The sequence below is a fragment of the Nomascus leucogenys genome, chromosome 1a (genome assembly GCF_006542625.1).
Source record: "Nomascus leucogenys isolate Asia chromosome 1a, Asia_NLE_v1, whole genome shotgun sequence".
Taxonomy (NCBI): domain Eukaryota; kingdom Metazoa; phylum Chordata; class Mammalia; order Primates; family Hylobatidae; genus Nomascus; species Nomascus leucogenys.
This window is the reverse complement of record NC_044381.1, coordinates 65,719,541-65,744,871: the sequence shown is the minus strand read 5'-3', so window position 1 is coordinate 65,744,871 and position 25,331 is coordinate 65,719,541. Positions and strand designations below refer to the sequence as shown.

At 34.2% G+C, this 25,331-nt stretch overlaps 1 protein-coding gene across 1 annotated transcript in view; it reads left to right on the top strand.

Moving 5' to 3' along the window:
- The window catches only part of LOC115835470 (cilia- and flagella-associated protein 47-like), a 114,123-nt gene that overhangs the window by 27,159 nt on the left and 61,633 nt on the right, over positions 1 to 25,331 (top strand). The window contains exons 5-10 of the mRNA XM_030814169.1: positions 938 to 1,113; positions 3,030 to 3,137; positions 5,806 to 5,917; positions 8,356 to 8,460; positions 12,413 to 12,569; positions 22,033 to 22,131. Coding sequence (XP_030670029.1) covers positions 938 to 1,113; positions 3,030 to 3,137; positions 5,806 to 5,917; positions 8,356 to 8,460; positions 12,413 to 12,569; positions 22,033 to 22,131 — 757 coding nt within the window. The remainder of the gene's footprint in view (positions 1 to 937; positions 1,114 to 3,029; positions 3,138 to 5,805; positions 5,918 to 8,355; positions 8,461 to 12,412; positions 12,570 to 22,032; positions 22,132 to 25,331) is intronic.

The window sequence follows — 25,331 nt, the reverse complement described above, 5'->3', positions numbered from 1 at the left end:
AGTACGTTTATTACCAAGCTTTGATTTATAATTGAAATGCTCAACCTTCTCCATTTCTTTAGGTTGAAACATTTAGGCAAATGGAATTTGTTAAAATTGAGATGCATCCTGTCTACTAATTATCTTTACTACATTTGCTTCAATTATAGCTTTTGATGTAGCAGAGATCATGGCTGAAATGGGATGCTTTATAAGTCATTAGCCAGGATGGGTCAGTATGAGGATCAGGAAATATCTTAGAACTTAAAAGAGTGCCTTCCAGAGCTAAGACAGTGTACCTTGGGGGAAGGACAGGACAAACAAGAACAGAAGGAAGAAATCTAAACAGAAAGATGTATCATCAACACAATTTGACTTTTTAGTTTAGATTGTCCCTACTACTTGATGCTAAGGTACGTTGCTACTTTAAGTGTTTCCTTTGGATCAGCAGCAGCAGCATCATGTGGAAGCTTTTTAGAAATATAAATTTCAGACCCCATCCCAGAGCTACTGAATCTCTAGGATGGAGAAAGGCTGTGGGGGAGATGTGGATAAAAATCTGTCTTTTAGCAGGCTCTGTTGGTGATTCTTATGTATGATAAAGTTTGAGTACCATTCCTAGAGTAAACCCTGAAAAATGGACCTCATAGAAATAATGATACCAGTGAAAAATATATTTTAAATGTAATTTTACAAATAGCTTTCATCCATTTAGTTACATGGATCTCTGTGTAGTATTTGCTGTTGAAAAAAAATAAGGTTACAATTTTTCAAGGCTAATGAAAGAAGACATATAAGAGATTCAAAGCTAGTGAGATATATTCAATAGTATATCAAGGAAAAAAAATAAAACAAATGGCCTTATATTATGTAATAATTTCCTTTACATTTCCTTTCATAGTATAATGACTTCATGCTGACGCTAAAGGCTGATTACATATTTGTTGTATAATTCTAGGACAGCACTTACATTGAAATACCTCTCTCTAATCCAAAAGATAGAGTTCTTCACTTAGATGTGCAGTTAACAAGTGCTGCTCTTAATGGGGATAATGAAATTACCCTGAGTCCACGAAAGTGCACCAAATATATGGTATGGTATTCTCCAGCAACTACAGGCTATAGCGATGAAAGGTATGGTTTGAGTGTGGCATTATATTTCATTGTTGATCCTTAGAAATTAACCTTCAAAATTTATTTTTTCTTACACTATAATCATTAAAATTACACTTGCTCATAGTTTTAACTTTGTTTAATACTAGTCCCTGAAAAAATGTACTGACTTAGTTAGAATTAGCTTTTGCTTGCTTCAGTGCAAAAATAGTATTTATCAGAATATCAAATTAAATAATTTCTACATTTCTCCTTTTACCCCCTTTCACTTCACTTTTTACTGAGTAAATCTTTATGGATGCAAAAATTGAACAAATGAAAACAATTGCATGAGGACTAGGGATTAAACTTTCAATTTTCTTGATGAAAATTGGTTTATATATTTTACTTCTTAAATACAAATAATTCACTTGGAGGATGTAGAGGAATTAAAGTAATTAATTACAGTCATAATGTCCTACAATAAATATCTTGAACTTATTTCTGCTAACTGAAATTTTGCATCCTTTGACCAGTCTCTCCCCAAAGTTTGTGTCCCCTCCACCTCCCAGCGCCTGGTAACAGTAATCATTATACTTTCTGCTTCTGAGTTCAATTTTTAAAAATTCTACATATAAGTGAAATTTGTCTTTCTGTGCCTGGCTTATTTTATTTAATGTAACATCCTTCAGAATAACTCATATTGGTGCTTCAAGTACATTATCCTACAATAGAAACCAGTAATTGTTATTTTAATGAGTCAGTAAATAAATGAATACATCTGTGAAATTTTAAAGGATAAAAATTATTATTCTGTGAAGCATGAAAATAAGAATATAACATAAAAGGTACTATTTTGAAAAAATTATTAGAAATATGGGCTAGTCTTTTTGCCCCAGTAAGACTGCACAGGCTTTGTGAACATATACTGAATCTTGAATTTTCTTTATCAGCATACATTAAAAAAATTTTTGGCTAATACTTACTGTCTGCCTACTCTGTTATCATCACTGGGGCATGTATTTTACATACATAAACATAAAATTCTCATAGTAACTGTAAGAGGTAAGATTGATTCTTCCTATTTTATAAATGAGAAAATTGAAGCTCAAAAAGTTAAGTGACTTTTTCAAGACTGCACAAGTAAAATATGACAGAGCTGAGATACCATCCCAGTTATACTTTTTTTTTTTTTTTTTGAGACAGAGTCTCACTCTGTCGCCCGGCTGGAGTGCAGTGGCGTGATCTCAGCTCACTGCAACCTCTGCCTCCCAGGTTCAAGCGATTCTCTAGCCTCAGCCTCCCGAATAGCTGGGATTACAGGCGACCGCCACTATACCCAGCTAATTTTTTGTGTTTTAATGGAGACGGGGGTTCCACCACATTGGCCAGGCTGGTCTCGAACTCCTGACCTCGTGATTCGCCTGCCTCAGCCTCCCAAAGTGCTGGGATTACAGGCATGAGCCACCGCGCCCTGCCCCAGTTATACTTTTTTAGACTGTCACAAGCTCTGCTTCCCTGGGAGTTGAGAGTATGCTGATCATAAAGGAAGTTCTCTAGAGCTATATGTCACTTGATAGCATTCACATGAAAATGCACATGCATTCAACTAAAACTAAATTTGACTTAGTCACAGTTAAAAAGCAGGGCTTTTACTGTTCCACCTTCTGCAAGACATTTAAAATACTCATGTTTAAACATTTTTATTCATCCAACAGGCATTTATTAAACAGATATTAATGACAACAACACTGCTTTTCTTGAATAATGAAGTGATTTTCTCAACCAAAAATGAAAAGTTAAAAATACATCTACAAAAAGATTAGTATGTGTTACAGAGTAGTTGTTAAATGTATTTAAAACCAACTATTTATACTAGTTTGGAGTATACTTCTTCTGCCCAATTTATTACACAAACTAAAACTGCTGACAAAATTTTGTGCATTTCTCTCCACCAGCGTTATTTTTCAGCCTGAAATGGCTGAAGAGTTCTGGTATTTACTGAAATTAACTATTGAATTGCCAAAACCAACCACAATGCCAGAAATACAGTGCGACCTTGGCAAGTAAGTTCTACTTAATAGATAAAGTTATTGCTTGCAAGAAAAACAGTTAATCTATTACAATATTGTTATAATGCATTCAGTTTCTAAAATAAAGAATAAATATATCTTTAGTCATTGATTTTTTTTTCCCTAGGGAAGGTTTGATATGTAAACTACCCTGTGGAAAACTTGTCAAAAACAAATCAGGACTTAGCAAGGAAAGAGTTTTATTCAAAAGGATTATTACAAGGGATATAAAGGGACCATTGCAATAGGGAAAGACTCCCCTCTTAGAAGTCTACAAGGGTTTACAAAATCAAACAGAAAAAAGTTCGTCTTTTATAAAGTAAAGGAAGGTCAAGCAGATATAGACAGAATCTTTGGAAGGAAAGCTGGACAAGCAAGGGAAAATGACCAGTGATGTCTAACAGGAAAAGGGTTTTACTGTCGTCAGCTAATTCCCAGGAGAAGCTGAGAAAGGGTCATGTTACTTTGTGTGTCTGCATGCTTGTTTAGGCTTAGGACAAGCAGAGTTCAGGGGCTGGTGGGAAGGAGAGAAACCTGGCAAACTTTCCTCAAGGCAAAGCAGAGGTAAGCAATGAACAACTGTGAACATTTGGTCAGTGGGTTAATGCCGTGATCCCTTGAGATATGCCCATTCTTATTTAGGTAGTTGAGTTCCTACTGTTTATCAAGTCTGGTGCTGGTAAATAGGGGTAAACAAGGCATAATCCCTACTTTTAAAGAGTATACACCGTAGTGAGCAAATTAGTGCCTTTTAACTAATTCCTCTCCCTTATCACATCAAAAGAGTGTTGCATTCTTCCAGTACCAGCTCTTTAGCCAAAACAATGACATTTGAAATTTTTTTCTTACAGTAGCATAGATATCTAGTATGAAAATATTTTATTCCTGTTTTTCTAAGGTATTGTGTATGAGAAAACTTGGGAAATTGGTAATATACGAAGCAGATGCTAACCAAAAAAGATGGGAAATCTGTCATGATTTTTAGTGTATTTTATTCATTATAATTAATGAAGTTTTGTTTATTTTCATTGAATTTCTTCATATGTCCCTGGTGAAAGAACAAGTTCATGATTTACAGAGACTTGTTAAATTTGTAGTCTAGAATCATAAAACTGACATATAATGTTCTTTTTAAGGTGAATCATAATATACATATACTTTATATAAAAATAAGAAAATGGTGCTTTATTTGAATTATATAATTTGAATTTATGAACTGAACTCTGCTCAGCACATATTACCTAATTTTCTGCTGTCACAGGGCCATGACATTGTGAAAAACAATATATATATAGTGATGATTCCATTCTTTTTATTACAGATTTGATACCTAAATATTTTAATCTTAATTACTCTATATTGTAAGCAAGAAACAGTAAAAAGATATGAAAAACTGTACATAGATAAAATTATGTTATTATGTTATACTTTAACATTACAGCAAGAATGAAGATGACAAGTTGGATGCTGTACATTAAAAACCATCAGAATTGATAGTTGAGAATTATGAACACTCATTTATTATTTGTTTAGAGCATAAATAGTCACATATTTTGGGCATTTATTCATCATGAATTCGGATCTTGTTAATGTTATCAATGAAAACTTCGTGCATTTATTACTCTGTTATTACGACTAGACTGTGTTAGCTTTTTTGGCAGGATTTAGCATTATAAAACAATAAGTAAACATTATTCCTAAAACTGGAATATATTCTAATATCTAATATGGGATAACATTAGGTCTTAAAAATAGAGAACCAAGGATTAAAATGTCATTAGTTCATACATAATGATTTTGATTTTGAAACTACAAGAAGTCATTATATTAGCTTCCTAGGGTTGCCATTACAGACACCGTAAACTGGGTGGCTTAAGACCACAAAAATGTATTGTCTCACAGTTCTGAGGCTAGAAGTTTAAAATCAAGGGTTCACCGTGACCATGCTCCTTCTGAAACCTGTAAGGGATAATTCCTTGCCTCTTTTAGCTTCTACTTCTTCTTCTTTTATGTTTTAGAGACAGGGTCTTGCTCTGTCACTGAGGCTGGAGTGCAGTGGCACAATCATGGCTCACTGCAGCTTCAAACTCGTGGGCTAGAGCGATCCTCCTGCCTCAGCCTCCCAAGTATGTAGGACTACAGGCAAGCCACCATGCCTGGCTATTTTTTAAATTTTTTGTAGAGACAGGTTCTTGCTGTATTGCTCAGGCTTGTCTTGAACTCCTGGCCTCAAGTGACCCTCCAGACTCAGCCTCCCAAAGCACTGGGATTACAGGCATGAGCCACTATACCGGGTCTCTTTTAGCTTCTTTTGTTTGCCAGCAACGTTTGGCTTTCTGTGACTTGAGATACATCACTCTAATCTCTACTTCCACTGTTATATGGCCATCTTCTGTGTATCTTCACATGATTCTATTTACAAAGACACCAGTCATACTGGATTAAGGGCCTGTCTTACTCCAGTAAGATGTTATCTTAACTAGTTATATATGCAGTGACTCTATTTCCAGATAATATCACATTCTGAAGTACTAGAATTTAAGACTTCAATATATCTTATGGGGTGACATATTTTAATCCTAGGGGTCATCAAGTTTATGGAATTAACACTAAATAAGTTTATGAATACCAGCAACTTTACTAGCTTTTTTTTTTCTCCCAGGCATGTCACTCAGATCATTCCTTTAGTTAATCGTACGCATGAAACCTTAAAATTGCAAGCAACAAACAGTAATCCTGAAAATTTTGTCCTGGATATTAACAGAAAATCACAAGTAAGTAAATTCAGAGAGCCATGAAATTTACTGCTGCTACATCATTTTCCAGTTCTGATTTTGGGACACTGGTGGAGTATTATCACTTGAATTATTACTAAGGATTTAAATTTCTAAAATTTAAGAATTGAATTTTATAGGCCCCGCGTGGTGGCTCATGCCTGTAATCCCAGCACTTTGGAAGGCTGAGGCGGGCAGATCACTTGAGGCCAGGAGTTTGAGACCAGCCTGGCCACCATGGCGAAACCCCGTCTCTGCTAAAAATACAAAAATTAGCCAGACGTGGTGTCATGTGCCTGAAATCCCAGCTACTCGGAAGGCTGAGGAATGAGAATCACTTGAACCCAGGATGCAAAGATTGCAGTGAGCTGAGATTGTGCCACTGCCCTCCAGCCTGGGCAACAGAGCAAGGCTCTGTCTCCAAAAGTAATTAAAAAAAAAAGGGGTTTTCTTTTATATACTTCTCCCCTTGATTTTAATTTATCAACAAAACAATATCATGTTAATATAAATGTTTAAAATTATATATGCTAGAGTCATGCTCATGATTACTTCGTTCTAATAAATTGGTTGCATTTTCTTTCTCACCATTTTAGTAATCAGTTTTTGTAATAGTTTCCAGTATTATGATTATTAACTCTATTGTCATTATATGTTACCAGGGCTCCAAGGGACCAGTTGTTTTCTAGCCTTTCCTGAGTTCTTGCCCATCCCCCATTCCTCACCCCTGCCACAGACACACACTTTGAGACAATGCTGACAACTCTAGCCCTCTCCGCTTCTTTCTCTGCCCAACTTTCTCATTCTTAGATCCTGGCAGAGGCTAGGTCCAGTCAGTGATACTAAATCACTCTTCTCCTTCCTGCAAGTTACAAAATAAGATCCTCAGGTTTAGCATGACTATCTCTGTTTCTAAAGCATAGGACACCATTCATTTGCAGTGAGTGTCATACTTTCAGGCAACCATCAAAATGATAATTACAATAGACTGTTTTTATCAAGGGACTTCAAAGTAAATCATGAAGCCCTGCTAGTAGATATAGTATTTAAATAAAGGCTTTTACTATTTGTTGTTTAATGATTGTTTAACAAATCTACACTTTGATTTCTTTATTTATATCTTAACATCTGTCTCTTGTCAGTTACTGGTTGCCAATTTATGTGATGCTATAAAAGTAGATCTTAGCTATCATAATATGTCAAATTAGAAATCACTAATTACTATATTGCTAAAATTTAATCTTAGAAAGAGTATATTAAAATGTACACACATTATTATATCATTCAATACCACATTTTTCCATAAATTATATAAAGTCTGATATTCAGGATATAATTTACATATTACTGAAATTCCTCATTAGAAAGTGGTGTTTTTGTATCCTTTATATCTCTACTTTTAGAGAACAGTCTAATCTGTGGTCCAAGGGAAAATAAATGTAATATATTGCATATCCAAACTTACATTACATAATCCTAAAGTGTATATTAACTGATAATCCTGAAACATTCAAGATACCAGAGAGCGAGCCAGCCTGAGATAAAAATATTAGATGTAGATAAACTACAATTGTATAATAAACAGGTGACTCTGTTCTAAATATAAAATTTAGTTTGCATTTGCATTTCATAGATAACTATCACAGTTTATTGGGCATCAACTGCTGTATTCAAGAAGGATCGAAAGATACTGCTTAATTGTAATTTTGCCTTTTCAAAGTTTTTCTGGCAAAATATATTAGTGTAAAATAATAGACTTCCTTTTCATACATGTGCCACTCATGCTATCATTTTGTAAGTGTTTATCTTCAAATTAAATTATTTCCAGTGTAGGATTTTGATTACATAATATACTCAAGCCCTTATTATATTGTGATGGAGTCACTGGCTTCTTTCACAGTCTCTAAAGAAGTAACTTAAACTAATACTATACAGACTCAAGTTATCCTAGCAGGTCACACCTTGAATGTGTAGGAGGAAGAGGAAAATTTCCTTGCACATTAAAGAAGCATGTCTTACACCTTTGCTTAGAAACAGTTCATTTCTTTTGAAATGAACAAAAGTAATAAGTTACTGGTGGTTTGACATGTACCTTGGGATGGGCAGTATGCTATGGGATCTTACATAGAGTGTATATGTCTTTTATTGAAGGTTCAAACTGAACTTTAAAAATTAACCCTGACTTCCTTGTACAGAATGAGTCCTTCAAGTGGTGATTATCTTGGATAAGAACACGATGTGATCACCCCTAAACACAGTTTAACACGGACCCTTTGAACAATATTCAAGGAGCAGCATACTGAGAACAGATAATGCGTGCAAGACAACACATTAATCACACAAACGTCGACCCTGCATATGCCTAGTACACAAAGATACCAACTCAATCCAATTGGGAATTAATTTTTGTTCCCCCTTTGCTTTTTCTATTTACACAGCTGATCATATCTCCTCACTCCACCACAGAATTACGTGTTGTCTTTTATCCTTCTGCACTTGGAAGAGCTGATCATCAAGCTTGCATCAACTTCTACTGTACTCAGGTATGATAGAGTATTCTTGGACCAAGCCAAGTTAATTAAATTTTAAATCAATATATAAATAAATATAATTCATCATTCACTCAATTATCGTACTTTGCAAGTAAAACAAGTTAATTATAAGTTAATTAGTTAAATGATTTTTGTAAAATACAATATGCATTATGTACATGCAGACATCTGAAGAAGGTATTTTTAAATACATAGGTCGGTGGAATGAAGAGAAATATATACCCAGATTTAAAACACAGATATTTTAATGTACATGTCAAATCACTGGCATTTATGTTAATTTTCTGACTTGAGTTTTACTACTCAAATTTCCATAAACTTAAATATAAAATATAGAGTGCAATTTGTAAATATTTGTTATTTTTTCCACTGCATTTCATCTGAACAGTGTTCCTAATTATTAATTTTTAAAAACAATAGTTTATCACTTTTGACAGTCTCTAAATATGTCCCATATCATTCTAAGAATTATCCCAATTCATTCTCACCATAGTCCTATAATGGAAGTACTGTTATCGATCCTATTTTATGCATCAGGAATCTGAGACACAGAGAAATTAAAATCAGGCAGCTAGTAAAATGTTGAAGTGTGACCTGAATCCAGGATAATCTGGTTTCAACTCATCTTCATGTCTACTTTTCACAGCTACTTAGTTAGCCAAGTGATTGTTAACTCTCTTACTACCAATTAAAATTTTATGTAAAATTTTACCATGTATACTGTTTTTACTTCTTCAAATGTTCATGGGGAGGAATGCAAATGGAGGAATGTACTTTATATCTTAGAAGACATCAAGGAGCTTACAAAACCCTGACATCTGAGGGGCAGTGGAATCAAATATAATACAGGGGTCTCCATGTCAGTACAGGGCCTATGGGTAACTGAAGTATCATTTCCAAAAAATTTGCAATTTATTTTTAGAAAACTTGTTTTGAGGCTGTTAACTTGTCTAAATATTGTAATGACTAACACGTTACCTGAGACAAATACTATAGAAATATGCTTTTTCAAAAATATTAAAGGAGATAAACAGTAATCCTTCTCACACAGAAGGAAATATATAATGGAGATTATTTTCTTTCAGACAAGTAATTTTAACAAGGCTGTTCTTTTAAGCGATTGCTACATAGCAGGATTAGAACCCCTTCATCGTAATTATTGGGGACAATTTTTTTGCTTGCATTTCTGGTGGAAAGCATTATCTATTCAAGGACAGTCTTAGAACTCAGCAGGGAGATAATCAGTTCTGTATCTTAACAGCTTTAAAAAATCCTAGCCTAGAAGTTGAATGTTAAATTCTTTATCAAACACAAAAAGGCTCCAACAAGAAAATATTATCAATTCAAACTTTCTATGAGTCAGTTGAACACTGATGGTTAATTTCAGTCACTCTGAGTGTCTCCTTCCAACTTGTAGCAAATCTATAAGGATTCAGCCATGATTAGACTTCAATCAATAATTCATGCTTTCAGCTACCAGGTCTAGACCTCCTCAACCTTTTCAATATATTGCTGTAACCTTTGTGATTTTTCTTGCCGTATTTATCACTGAACCATTTAGGTCTTCCTCTTTTATTTAATTCATCCAGTTGACATCTTTTGCAAGAAAAACTAGTTCATCATAAAGTATTAACCGAATGAACTTTTGAAAATGTGTTATGTATTATGTATGAACAGGCATCTAAAGAAAATATTTTTTAAAATAAACTTTAGAGTTTATTTTTCTAAGTCTGAGTTTGGAATAACATTTACCATTAGGGAAATAGCCATATAGATTTCTATCCCTCTCTTGATTTAACTGATTAAATTTATCTAAACTGACACACACAGCTGATTAGCTGATTAATCTAAAGCCAACTAATGGCTATTCTTCTAGGGTAAACTTTATTTCTGATGGTACCTCTTTGCTGGATTGAGGGAAATGGCTATGGTTCATTATCTGCTTCGTTTGTTTCTGGTTTCAATTCATGTGAAAAACTCTGCAATGTAAAAAATCCAACCATTCAGTTATGGTTAGGGTTTGGGTTAAGTTCAAATTGTTTGTGCAGATTTTGAATCCTGTGATTAATTTGGTCAGGACATCACAAGTGCAAATATCATGAACTTATATTTTATGCAACCAGAGTCTCTAATTTACGTTACTACATAACAGAATAAGAGGAGCAGTAGTAAGCAGCAAATGTGGTAAATTATAACTTCTCTTTGGTTTCAAAGATTATGTTCTGAGATTTTCTTAGTTTTCAGATGCTTCCTTTTTATTTTCAAATAGGTGCCTTGTTTATTTCATTCATATTTGATTGTATGATTTGTTTCATCTAAAGGTCAGAATAGCAAAAATTAAGGAAGAAGTTATAAAATCAGAGTGGTTTTACAATCCAGCATGAGTCTGTGATCTTTGTAGCCTGTGCCTCTGGAAAGTTCTGATTATTCTTGACAAGTTTCAATTCTCTGGAGCTCAGTGTGCAAACTAGATTTGCTATCCTTTATATCCACTTGTTTTCTCTTTCGGAAATATCAAAATTGTATCTTTAAAAGTTTTAATGTCTCTCCTTTAGAAGAAGATTGAGAAAAATATGGGCTGAATATATTAATTGTTGAGTGCATATGTTTGCTGGGTTACTTTTTAATTTGCTATTCTGAACCCAAGTGAATAATTTAATCAATGCTAAGAAAAGTGTTGGGTGTCAGTGTTCAATAATCGTGGGATATGGTTTAACATAGAAACTCCAGTACTCTAGGCTACTTGAGAAAACATGAAACCGTGACCTTCTTTTTGTCACTTGGCTCATTTACAATGGTTTAAAGTAACACAAGTTCTGCCATTTAAGATTCCTTTTATAAAATATCCAAATAGTAAATAATTTACTTAAACCACTTTTTAATTTAATTGAACTCTGATGCTTGACTTTAGACAGTCAATTTTGTAAATTAAGTTAGGATGTTATTATTGAAAATACAGTTAAGTTATATTATGCTAGTCAAATCTGTGACTAATAGTAATATAGTCATTTGAAGACAATATCCAGATGAAATTTGCCTTTAATTCTCTCTACTAAGGAGGCAGGATTTTTATGAGTTTTCTTTCACTACTTCTCCTTATTTGAAGTAATCTTCAAGCAAGTTTCCCTCTTTTTATCAGAATTTAAGCTTGGAAACATCTGTATAGTTTGAGAGATTATAAAGTAGGACATTGTTTGTGATCCCTTTATTCATCTGCCACATTAGCAAAGTGTTTGTTGCAGAAGTTTGAGAGACCCTAGAACTCAGTTACAGTGTACTGTACTCTGAAGGAACTTTTATCCTAAAATACAAAGAGATTTTCAAACAGAGCTTTACATGCTTATGAAACTTAGATAAAAATAATAGCCACATCCAATCTCCTTCACATAATTTTTGATTCATTTATCCATATCATGTGATAACAGATAATGCACTGGACTCGATGATGGGGATAAATAATATGGCATGCAATTGTACATACTTCCTTTTATTGGAGCTTCAGTCTGTGCCTTATCTTCTTTGCCTTAATGTGGCAGCTATCTGAATTTCATTTGAAATTCACCCAAAGAGTTTGGAAATTACATGCAGTGTTTGGTACCAAGTTTGTTAAAAAAAAAAAAAAAAGAAACTTGAACAAAAGTGCCAGGTTTTCCATTAAACTTTCTCTTTTATGTTGCTATAATAACTTTATGTGCATTGAAATATGTTTGATATTTGAATATTGCACTTTTGCCCTCTTCTGCCTCAAAGTAAAAATACATAGAATTATTTTTCCATAAAATTAAAAGGAATTTGGAAAAGAAAGGAAAAATAAAACAATGCTTTTTAACAACGAAACTTTTCTTATCTGTCCAAATTTTTATATGCATTATACTTATTAAGCATTGCAAATAAAATATATGCAGTTAGGACACATAAGTTACGAATACTTATCTTCAAACAGTTTACAGAATGGAAATTCTACTTATCTGGAGTAGGACTATTTCCCCAGCCTCTAGACACGGAAAGAATAACAACATGCATTGGTCTTCAGTCAACTACTGTTATACTTTTCAAAAATCCCACAATGGAAGATGTCCTCATTCATGTAACACTGACAAGTAAGTTGTTTTTCTTATATTTTACATGTTATTTTATAGGTATTTATCAGACTTATTTTATTATAGAATCAAAACATTTTAGGACAAATGAATACTTCAGAAATCTGTAAAGAAAATTATCTTATAAAAGAGAAAACAAGATTTGAGACATGCAGTATTTTGGCTGAAATCACAGCTCCTAATAGTACAGAATCAGAATTAGATATCTATATAACAAATCAAGTTCTTCCAATTTGATCTGTAAACCCAAATATGTAAATTAGTAGACTTGTAAGATTCTTATGATGTTATTCAAGTATGCCAATGCTTATTCCTCAAAACTTTATAGAAATTCTGATATGGTGATTTTGTTTCCTTTTTGCATTTTCTTAATAAAGAGACAAAATATTTGGAATAAATTTTGGCTTCAACCAGACTTGTCCTTTTTTTATGCCATATTGAGGGTGCATGTTTTTAATTAGATTATTTGAAGAGTTTGATCACTTTATATTAAACAAATAAATGTGAGTCTGAATTAAAAATTAACTCAGCACGAGTTTTTTGAAACACATTTTCAATCTAATATTGAGCAGTACCAATTTATCCTTTCAACTGTTATTACTACTTCTACTAAAACTATTATTAGTGCAATTATTGGGTTAAGGTTATATATTTTATGGTTTTTTATATACATGACCAACTTACTCTCCAGAATGTTTATACTTTTGCAATTCATGCTGCAATTAGAAGTATAATATAGACATTACCTATTTTCCAGGACTGTGTAAGCCCTGAGGAATAACATTGTCTTTAATCTCCATCAATCTGATTGAAAGAACATTATATTGTATCATCATTGCAAATTTTGATTAATGTTGAAGCTGAACATGTCATTTACCTGTTGCACTTTGGTACTTTTCCATCATTTCTTCATCTTCTTGGAATGAAATAATTTTAAATATTAAGAAAGTAATGTCATCTCATGTAAAATTCCCTTATAAGAATTTTGGCTGCGATCAGGAGAGGCATGGGGTGTTCAATAAATGTTGATTGCAAGCTCAAGGAAATTAGCATTTTCAGATGGAAAAGACTTGAGCATATGTATAAGCAGAAGGGAGAAGCCAGGGTTGAACAGGAGTTAAAGATATAAATGAGGTAAGGTTTAACTGATAGACTAAGGGTCTAGGAGGGTTGGGATCAGAACAGAGGTAAAGGAAGAGCTGAAAAGGAGAGGATTTCTTCCTTAGGTGGGGGTAAAATAAAACAAATATGGATGTCAGTAAATTGGTAGGTAGTGGAAGCGCTTTGGAATTAGGAGCAGTCATATATTTACATTTTTATCTGCTGAGGAAAAGAGATATAGCAGAGAACTTGAAGAATGTAGTGGTGGTTTGAAATAACTGTTGGAGAAAAAAGGAACATGGAGCTGACAAAATTAAATATCAAAGTTATTGTGTTTGGCTGGGATTTAAATCATAAATTTAGATATGCACCAAAAAAAAATATGTGTTTGTGACGTTATACCAATTGTAGGGCACAGAATTTCTAGAATGTCAGCATACATGGCGTATCAATGGATCTTTCCAGGGAATGGAATTTTCAGGATAGGTGCAGCCAAATGACTTTATAACTATAAGCATGTTATAAAAACAAATTTGGATTAAGATTTTAACATTAAAAATAAATTTTAAAATAATGTGTGACTTTCTAGTTTTCTAACATTGCTATACGTTTCTTTCTGCTATGTAACAATAAAACATAGTAAGCTTGACAATTTAAAATTGATAAGTCTTTTGCAGTTCAAAACAGTCTCTTTTAAGTAAACTCACTTTCTCTTGGGCAAATGTTCAGGCTTTTTTTCTCCCCCTTCTGCCTTAAACCTGAGGAGATATGAGACAAAGGAAGATTCACAGACCTTTAATATCTTATTTCTCTTTCTCTGTCTCCTTATCCTATGTGAAAAAGAACCTCTTTCCCCTTTGTTGCTGATGGCATCTCCCTTTCCGTTATATTCTTATCCTTCTCCCTTTTGTGGTATCTTTTTTATGCATTATCTACATATCTACTTGTGCTTATGGTCCTTGGTGTCTAAGCCTCACAATTTGATCTACAGAAAAACATGGTCTACAGAAAAACATGACTGATGAGAAGAATTAAAATATTTAATATATATGCAAAATATACTCATTAAAAATAGAGATTAATACTGTATTAGTTCATTTTTGCACTGCTATAAAGAAATACCCGAGACTTGGTAAAGGAAAGAGGTTTAATTGACTCACAGTTCATGGCTGGGGAGGCCTCAGGAAACTTACAATCATGGTGGAAAAAAACCAGGCATGTGTTACATGATGGCAGGGGAGAGAGATCAAGTGTGTAGGAGGAAATATCAAACACTTATAAAACGATCAGATCTCGTGAAAATTCACTCACTCTCATGAGAACAGCATGGGATAAACCGCCCCACAATCCAATCAGTTCCCACAAGATTCCTCCCCTAACACCTGGGGATTACAATTTAAGATGAAATTTGGGTGGTGGGGACACAAAGCTAAACCACATCAAATACCTTCTCATTTAAATATTTGTAAATATCTTTAGATTATTTCATGATAGGAGTAGGCAATCTCATTTTGTCTTTTAAAAGAAGATGTAAATTTTCTTACAGATTCTACAGAATTTAAAAAAAAAATTCTTAGGCAAGTTGATAACAAGACTCATCTTACCAAATGGTTCCTTGCTGGTGTGAGGAATCTCACAGCTTTTCAGATCCTGCATCCTGCATTCCTCATTTCTCTCTCTCTCTCCTCATTAGCTGCAAATCCTGGAATGACTTCTTCCCCTTGTGGATAGCATGGCGACTTGTGCATAGCTTGATTTAAATATCTGTCACACTTATTGTAGCTAATATTTGTTAATCCCACAATATTTGTGAGATCTTTGCAGACATGATCTGTCTATTAGTAACTTGAGCAAATAAGACAGAAGAGGCTTTTGATGCTTGTCTGCTGAATGACTGGACCATAAATAAAATACCCAAATTTCTAAAACTTAGAGATAATACAGTAGAAATTAAGTACCAAAGATCTTTGGAATATCAAAAGACATTATTTCTGGGAGAAGTAATAAAAATAGAAATAGCCAAGACATTAGCAGGAGAAAAGACAGAGAATTGGGCAATCCAGAAGTTTGATAGTGAGTTTGAAATTCTAAACATGCTGCCTTCTTGGAAAAAGTAGTGAATTTGAAGATCTTTATATATTTTATATATTTCTAACTCTGTCTGTGTAGTGATAGAAGAAAAAATTTAGCTGAATTAAGTTTAACAGAGTTTAATTGAGCAAATAATGATTCACGAATCAGGCAGCCTCCTAAGCCACAGTAGGCCCAGAAACCAGCATAGCCACGTGGTGTAAGATTTATGGACAGCAAAAGGAAAGTGACATACAGAAAACAGAAGGGAGGTACAAAAACAGCTGATTGGTTGCAGCTCTGAGTTTGCCTTATTTGAACATGGTTTGAACATTTGGCAACCTCTGATTGGCCAAACCTCAATGATTGGCACAAGAGTAGGCTTACAGTCTGTTTACAGTTCCGTATAGCTTATAGTTCTCTATGTACAGAGAAACTTTTAGGCTGAACTTAAAATATGTAAGGAGGCAGTTTTAGGCTAAACTTTTTAATGCTATCTATCTATCTGCCTATCTATCATCTATCTATTTATCTATCATCTATCTACCTACCTATCTGAGAGAGAGAGAGGCCAAAGAGAGAGGAGATATGTTAGGATATTGAAAAAGTCTTAAATACTATCACAAGGAACCCAACTTTTATCCTCTAGATAATGAGAGTTTTCAAAAGATTACCGGTGCTTTATAACCCGCATTTTGAACGCTAACTCTAGAATTATTTGTGGATGACGGATATGGGTGGGTTGGAGGAAAACTGGAATTGAGAAGCAAAGCTCAGAAGATTTAAGCCAGTAACAGTGGAAAAGTCCATGACCCCAGGTAGCAGAAAAGCTCACAGTATATACCTAGAATTTTCCCAAAAGCCTGAGAATCTGTTTCTTTAGCAAACATATTTAATGTTTCATGTGTCCAGACTACTTTTTCTTCAGACAACTATACTATGTTGCCTAAAAACATGTTTCTAAAGGCTTACCTATATTCCTGATATTTTTAATACTCAAGGTGAGTGTTTTGTTTTATCCATCTTAAAATAGTCCGATGCTAAATATTATTGTGGTTGTGCTGTTTGGAGAAGAAATTGAGCACCTTGGGCACACACTGGTCTGTGCGTTACAACAAACTTACCATTATTTCCTAAGGAGAATTTTGGCACCATTCACAGGGAATTACTTAGTGGAGTGGCTTGCCCTTCACTCAAGCATAAATACCTGTTATGCTCCACAATTTGCACACGAGGGTGTGAACCCGACCTTTAACTTAACTTTCAGTTAGGGCATATGGTGCCCTTGTAATTTAATGGGTGATACACAGTTGTGATTGAATCTGGGAACACATAATAGTTATCAGTTATAAAGTCTATACTGAGCACTTCATGTGTGTGATTCTTTAAGTTATCTCAGGACAACAAATATTCAACTAGTATCTATTTGGGCCATTGTCCAGCTACCAACACCTGTAACTCTTGGATATTTCCTCTGGCTGCCCTAGTGAGTTAATTTTTCCTCAACCTATGGATGACAGGAAGTGGTGGAAAAATATTACAGTTCCCATTCCCCTGAGCAGTATACCTTTGAGATGTGTGTTCTGCACTGGCTTTCAGAGTTCCCTAGCTGCCTTGAGCCTCATGTATCCACAGTAGTAACTTCCTTTATAATACACCATTCATTGGAGTCCTTCTAATCTTTGTCTCACTTTTGCTCTTTCCTACTGGCATTTCCTGAGGTCACGTCCCAAATAACAGCTTCTGAGGAAACCCCAACTAAGACAGGAACCCTCTGAAATTGGCATTATATCTGTTTTAAGGAGGATAAAATTGATTAATGGAGAGGCTTAACAACTTGTTCACGATCACGGAGCTATTAAGTGAAGGAAATAAGATTAAAAACCCAACTCTGTAAAGCCAGGTTTCTGTGTACCTTTGCACATGGCTTCTCAGTAAGCAGGCAGAACAATTTCTCACTAACTGTTCACCTAGTTATATATAAAACTGAAAAGCTCAAATGGAGAGATAGTAAAGGATTACAGGAAAGACTTGCAATCTGTTTCTGTGAGTGGTCTGAAATCTACTTAACAGATTAAATAGAAGGAGCCAAAAGCCCAGTACTTGAAATCAACTACACCCTCCCCCAACCACATTAAGAATTGTGTTCAGTGAATTTCACTGTCTTGTGATGTCGTTTACCCGTAACACCAGATTGCATAGAAATATTCTAAGGAGGTCATCAAGATGTATTGGTGAAGATGTTATCAAAGGCTTTCTTATTGCATTGCAATCTTTTTTAAATGAAATCTTTTTAAGAATCAGTTGTTAGTATCAGGAAGAATGGTTGCCTCTTTTGAGCAATTGTCTGGTTTTTGTACTGTGGAGCCTGATTATGTCGCTACATTTTTCCTCAGTATATTAGTTTCTAAGAAAACATTTTGTCTTATTCCAAGTAAGTGACATGACCATATGCTGTGTCTCATCCCTGACTGCAGGTAGAGTCCCTAATCTTGTTTCAGATTTCTAAAAAATTATTCTAATTCATCTTTTTTGTGTTTTATATTTTTGTGATATACACAACTTAGGAATAGAACTCTTCACGCAAGGAGATGTTCAACCTGTAACAGGAACGGGGGAATTTTTTGTTTTGTTTTGAGACATGGTCTCACTTGGTCCCGTAGGCTGGGGTGCAGTGGCACAATCTCAGCTTACTACAGCCTCCACCTCCTGGGCTCAGATGATTCTCCCACTCCACCCTTCCCAGTAGCTGGGACCACAGGCATGTGCCACCATGCCCAGCCAATTTTTTATACTTTTTATAGGGACGAGGTTTTGCCATGTTGCCTAGGCTGGTCTGGAACTCCTGACCTCTAGTGATCCACTTTCCTTGGCCTCCCAAATTTCTGGGCTTATGAGCCACCGCGCCCAGCCCTCAGAGTGAATGTTGGAAAGAGCTTTCAGTTGAACATTACGCAAGGCAAGGTGTAGAGAAGATAATGTTTCAGACATCCGTACATATTTGAAGCCATGCCAATTTCAAAAGGTTAATAAGATAGGGTGGCAAGAGAGGAGGTACCTGAACAACCTAAGGATAGTAAAGATGTCTCTAAAGCAAACCACTAATGAATCCCATGAGGAGCAGGATGCTACAGAATAGCTCTCAAATAGTCTGGGAAGCTAGGATTTATTAAGATCCCTTTATGTTACCACACCTGAGCTTTATCAGCATGACCGTACCCAAACTCCTCGCAAAATCCCGGAGGTTAGTATTCCTGCCTTTCCAATGAGGAACCTCAGGGTGAAAAGTTCCCTTTTCAGTGGTGGAACAGCATGTTGAGCCCATCGTGTCTGACTACCCTCTTTAGGACCACTTAAATTTTTTTATCTGCTCACAGATGGCAGTTTTAAAGCCAGTTATATGATCTAAAGTATGGCACTTGCCCCTCTCTTTGACACCTCCGCTTGGATATTAGGGGAACAGGCCTCCCTCCATTCCGTCCAAAGTCCCCAAGAAATGCCCCTACTGCCACTCATTTCACATTTTCTCAGCTGTCTCTCCTCTTTTTCAGACACTCGCTTCGCCTGAAATATACATGCTTTGGCTTCCTGTCGTGTACATACATGCTTTGTACACATACATATGTCCTGTGTGTGTACATACATCCTGTCGTGTACAAACATCCTGTCGTGTACATACATGCTTTGGCTTCCTGGACGTGTACCCTCGCTCAGTGACTGGTGTCCGTGGACACAATTCTCACAGTATTTTCTCATCAGTAATTATGTCCCTTACCCAAGACCCTATCTCTCATGTTTCGACCCTGCTCAGATGGGAATAAAGGTGGGGAAAGTAGCTGTTTTCATTACTTTTCTATTAAAATAGCTATAGTCTGGAAATTATTTACTTTCTATTTAATCCAAATGTAAATGCAGTATTAGTGATCTGATTCAAAGATTTAAATAAAGATGAATTCTGTTTTATATATCAGTAGTTTATTGGTGCAAAACAAAATAGCACTGAATAAAAATGTGCATATAATTAACATAATATATTAGTTTTACAGATATCAACTTTCATACGAGAATTAGTCAATGAAAACAAAGTACATTGATGCGTTCTTCTTGGCCTTGGGTTAATTATGACCATGATGTTCACCAGCAGTAAAGTAATAAAGTGCACGATGTAGCATAATTATAAATTAATCACACTTACATGATGTGGAGAAGAAATACCAGTGCATTTCATTTCACATGGTAGAATTAGTTATGAAAATCCCTGGAGGTCCTCTGAATCTTATCTCAAGCACATCCAGAGTTGAACAAATATTTAGGTAATATATGTAGTAATCATTGCAAATGGCCAATCAGTATGAGCATGGTTTTATATTTAAGAAGAGAGATAAATTGGTGTAAGAAAATCTCCCAGAACCTAAATATCCCTCCCAAATTCAGACATGCAACTTTTAAAATATTTGAATTAAGAAATAAATAGCATTGAGAAATTTGAGACTTTTTGGCAGGGAAGTTGGGGTATCAAATATATTAAGTTTTGTGGGGTTTTTTTTCTTTTTGAGATGGAGTCTCGCTCTGTCGCCCAGGCTGGAGTGCAGTGGTGTGATCTTGGCTCACTGCAAGCTCCACCTCCCGGGTTCATGCCATTCTCCTGCCTCAGCCTCCCGAGTAGCTGGGACAAAGGTGCCCGCCACCACGCCTGGCTAATTTTTTTTTTTTTTTTTTTTTGTATTTTTAGTAGAGACGGGGTTTCACTGTGTTAGCCAGGATGGTCTCGATCTCCTGACCTCGTGATCTGCCCACCTCGGTCTCCCAAAGTGCTGGGATTACAGGTGTGAGCTATGCACCCGGCCTATATTAAGTCTTTATAACTTAGTTTAATTGGGTTGTTTGTCTTAGTTTATTTTGCTCATAAGAAATAGTTAATATTATTGTATTAATAAAAAGTAAATGTAGAATAATTATAACCGTTTTTGAAGTGAGTAATCTGAGACTTTACTTGATTACAATTATTTCATTTTTAGATGCTGATATCTTAACATTTGGAACTTGTTTTATTTGATTCTTGATTAATAGCTCTCCAAATTCAGTAAACAATATTTGAGAGCTTATAAAAATTCATATTCCCAGGTTCACATTCATTTATTCTGATTCATAAGGGCTGGGGTGACGCCCTGCCATCACAAGCTGTTCCAATGCAGGTTATCAGAAGACTGCACTTTTAGAAACACTAATCTATATACAATGATCTCAAAACGTTTCCGTTTTATTGTATACCACTGTTAGTAAATATCTTTTGGCATTTCCTTCAATGTATATATATTTACATTTGAAATATAACCACTTAGCACTATCAACTCATATTTTTAATGTAAGTAGAGCTTATCTTTTTAATAAAGAATTAATAAACATAGTTTTGTATTTATTAGTTTGAACTTGTTAACATTGGATAAATGTTGTTTATTTGTGCATATTGGCCATCCTTCTGTATCCATAGGGGATAGATTTCAGAACCACCAAGGATATCACAATCCACGAATCCCCATGTCCCTGATACAAAATGGCACAGTGTGTGCATGTAACCTACACATATACTGTCATATATTTTAATCATCTCTAGATTACTTAGAACACCTAATACAATGTAAATGCTATGTAAATAGTTGTCATAGTGTATGATGTAGGGAATAAAGACCAGGAAAAGAGTCCATACATATTCAATGTAGATGAAACCATCCATTATCTTTTTGAAGATTTTCAATCTGTCTTTGGTTGAATCCATGAATATGGAACCCATGGATACAAAAGGCCAACTGTATTCATCAGTACAATCTATTTTTAAATAGGAGGCTCAGATAGACTTTTAATATCTGCTTGTTGAGTAGTTCACTCTTAATATCTGCTTGTTGAGTAGTTCAAATTAAAATTCCAAGATTTTTAAAATATAGAGATGTGGTTTTGCTATGTTGCCCAGACTGGCCTTGAACTCTTGGCCTCAAGCAATCTTCCTGCCTCACACTCCCCAGTAGCAGGAATTTTAGGCACATGCCACTGTGTCCACCTGAAAGTTCCAAGAATTTGTGAGTTTATTTTTTAAACATCATAGATAAAACCATTTATATTATTAAATATGTTCTTCAAAAATGCCATTTAAATCTCATTTTAAAATATACTTTGAAAGATATTCATCTTATAAGTTTCCTATTAGAGGATAATTTTTATTCTATTTCCATCTCCACTGCTGTTTTTCTTCTTGAATGTGACATTGAAGTGTAATATCTCTTTATTTTTTAATTAGGTGTGGAACGTCCCAGGAATCTTGTCATTGATCATTGCTGGGATAGCTTCATCTATGAGAGTTCTGCCTTCAGGTTGAGTTCTCCGAGTGAAATACAAGGTACAGGATTTCTACCTTACATTCTATCATTCTGTTTGTTGTTGCATTTCAGAGATAATGAAATATATGTCTGTTGCCTTAATAAATATTGAACACAAATTAAAAATATAATTTTAAAATTTTGGAACAAATTTTAGTAAGTTGATAGAAAAACATGGATGGTAAAACCTATATATATATATATAACATTTGTATTATTTTTAATTCCTCAGAACATAAGTAAGATTTGCCAAGTATTTTAACTTTGAAGTTTTCCATGATTGAATAGCATACCACTTAACACATGGTTATATGAGTCAAGAAAGATTTCAGAAAATTATAAATAGTGTGTTAAAACCACTGGTACTACTAAAAAGTAGTATCAGTAGTTTTAATACTAATAAAAAGTATCAGTAGTTTCAACTACTGTTTGACTGTGAATTTATTACAGGGTATAAATTTTTGTTGTTGTTTGGTTTTGTTTTGTTTTTGAGACAATTTTTGTTGTTGTTGTTGTTTAGTTTTGTTTTGAGATGGAGTCTCACTCTGTCACCCAGGCTGGAGTGCAGTGGCGCAATCTTAGCTCATTGCAACCTCTGCCTCCCAGGTTCGAGCAATTCTCCTGTCTCAGCCTCCCAAGTAGCTGGGACTACAGGTGCACACCATCCTGCATGGCTAATTTTTGTATTTTTAGTAGAAATTGGGTTTCACCATATTGATCAGGCTAGTCTCGAACTCCTGACCTCAGGTGATCCACCTGTCTTGGCCTCCCAAAGTGCTGGGATTACAGGGGTGAGCCAGTCAATGTCTATTTCTTCTGTATATTAACCACCCCACCTGTGTATTGATGAATAGGAAAAATTCTAAGAACTAATGAAGTTTCTTAAAAATCTAACGCTAAAAAATTATGAATTTGCTTAACCATAATAATGTTTTAAAAATATAAAACATAATTGTTTTGGTAAATATAAAATATGAATTATCTTAACATAATTAATACAAAAATACTAACTGAAATAAATAACCATTACTAACATTTCAATAAGAATGGGTTAATTAATTTCTCTTACATTTTCTGTAGCCATTTATAAAAACATCCTAAATGTCATTAATTGAATTCATTGGCTACAACTTCAAGGGACAGGTGGATGTTATTATTATTCTCACTGAATTATGGAGAGTGCAATTCAGAAAAATTAACTTACACAGAATCAAAATAATTGCTTAATGGCATACTTGAATCTTTTTGTGTTTCAAAATTTTTGCTATTTCTTTGCAATGCATTAAAAAGAGTATGAACAACAGTTCACAAAAGATAAAGTACAAATGGGCAACAAATGGTTTAAAATATGTTCAATGTCACTAATAATCAGATATTGATTTTTAAAAATGACCATCTAGATTTTTTCCCTTTTTTTAAGTTTGTTTTTGTCTTTTAATGGAACTACAAATGCTAATGTTTCTATAGTGAAACTGGAATAATCAAACAATACTTGTGGGAATACAAATTACTACATAGTTTTTGGAAAGCACTCTTTGTAATGTATAAAAAGAAACTTTGCAACTGTCATTCTTTTGACCTAGTAATGCCAATTCTGTTGGTTGGAATGTAAAGTAGTACAACTACTATAAGGATCAGTTTGGAGGTTCCTCAGAAAACTAAAACTAGAGCTACCATGTGATCCAGCAATCCCACTGCTAGGTATATACCCTAAAGAAAGGAAATCAGTATATTGAAGAGATATCTGTACTTCCATGTTTATTGCAGCACTATTCACAATAGCCCAGATTTGGAAGTAACCTAAGTGTCCATCAACAGATGAATGGATGAAGTAAATATGGTACATATACACAAGGTAGTACTATTCAGCCATAAAAGAGAGAGAGAGAAACCACCATTTGCAACAACATGGATAGAACTGTAGGCCATTATGTTAAGTGAAAGACAGACTTCTCATGTTCTCACTTATTTGTGGGATCTAAAAATAAAACAATTGAACTCATGGAGATAGAGAGTAGAATGATGGTTACCAGAGACTGGGAAGAGTAATGGGTGGGGGTGGGGCCATGAGGTGAAGAGGGGAGGGTTAATGGGTACAAAAAAATAGAAAGAATGAATAAGTTCTGGTATTTCATAACACAATAAAGTGACTATAGTAAAAAATAATTTAATTGTACATTTAAAAATAACTGAAAGGGTACAATTGGACTATTTGTAACACAAAGCATAAATGCTTGAGGTGGTGGATATCTCATTTACCGTGATGTGATAATCACACATTCTATGCCTGTATCAAAATATCCCACATACCCCATGAATATATATACCTACCAAATACCCGCCAAAATTAAAAATTGAAACAAAGATATATTTAAAGTATGGTTAATGTATGAATAAATATACTTGATATTGTATTTTTTATAATAGCAAAAAATTGAAAACTGCCTTCATGTCAAATAATATTGTTATATTTGTGGCAACTATTTATGCATCTGCTTATACTTAATTTTACTGATTCATTAAATATGTGAGCCATTTTCTGTTTTTAACATTTCTTCCATTGATTCTACACTATCAATGTCATTCCACATTGTGAAATCAATTGAAAATTCGCCTACATTTTCTTTTTCTTCTCCTTTGTTTTTAATGAGGAAATGGTTACAGGTAGGTAGGCAACTTTTACTCCTTCAATTAATCTGTATTGTGCTTTTTTGCTATGTAATGAAAACCTAATTTGATTGCCTCTCACTTATTTAGCCACTTTTCCATTTTTTCTTGAATAATAATAATTATTTTGTTGCTATTTATGTTTGCAATGTGACTTATCTGATATTCAGATCATATATATACTTTTCCCTGCATCTGTATTTCAGATCTAATCCCAATGCCATACAGTTTAAACCCCATGGTTTTGTTTTCTTATTTTCTTTCTTTCTTTCTAGTGTCTTTAAATGATTTATTTTCTCTTACCTACTTATTCTTCTGGTAAAAATTATAATAAATTTTTATCAAGTCCCCCACAAATCCCAATAATTATTTAATGGCAATTACATTTGGGGACAACTACATCTTTATAGCATTTAAACTTCTTTTTTCAGGGCCGTTCATTTCCTCACTATTTTGAAACACAGTATTTATGACTGTCAATAAAATCTATATTTACAAAACAAAAATATATACCTTCTAATAACTACTTTTATTTTAAATACCACAATTAGTA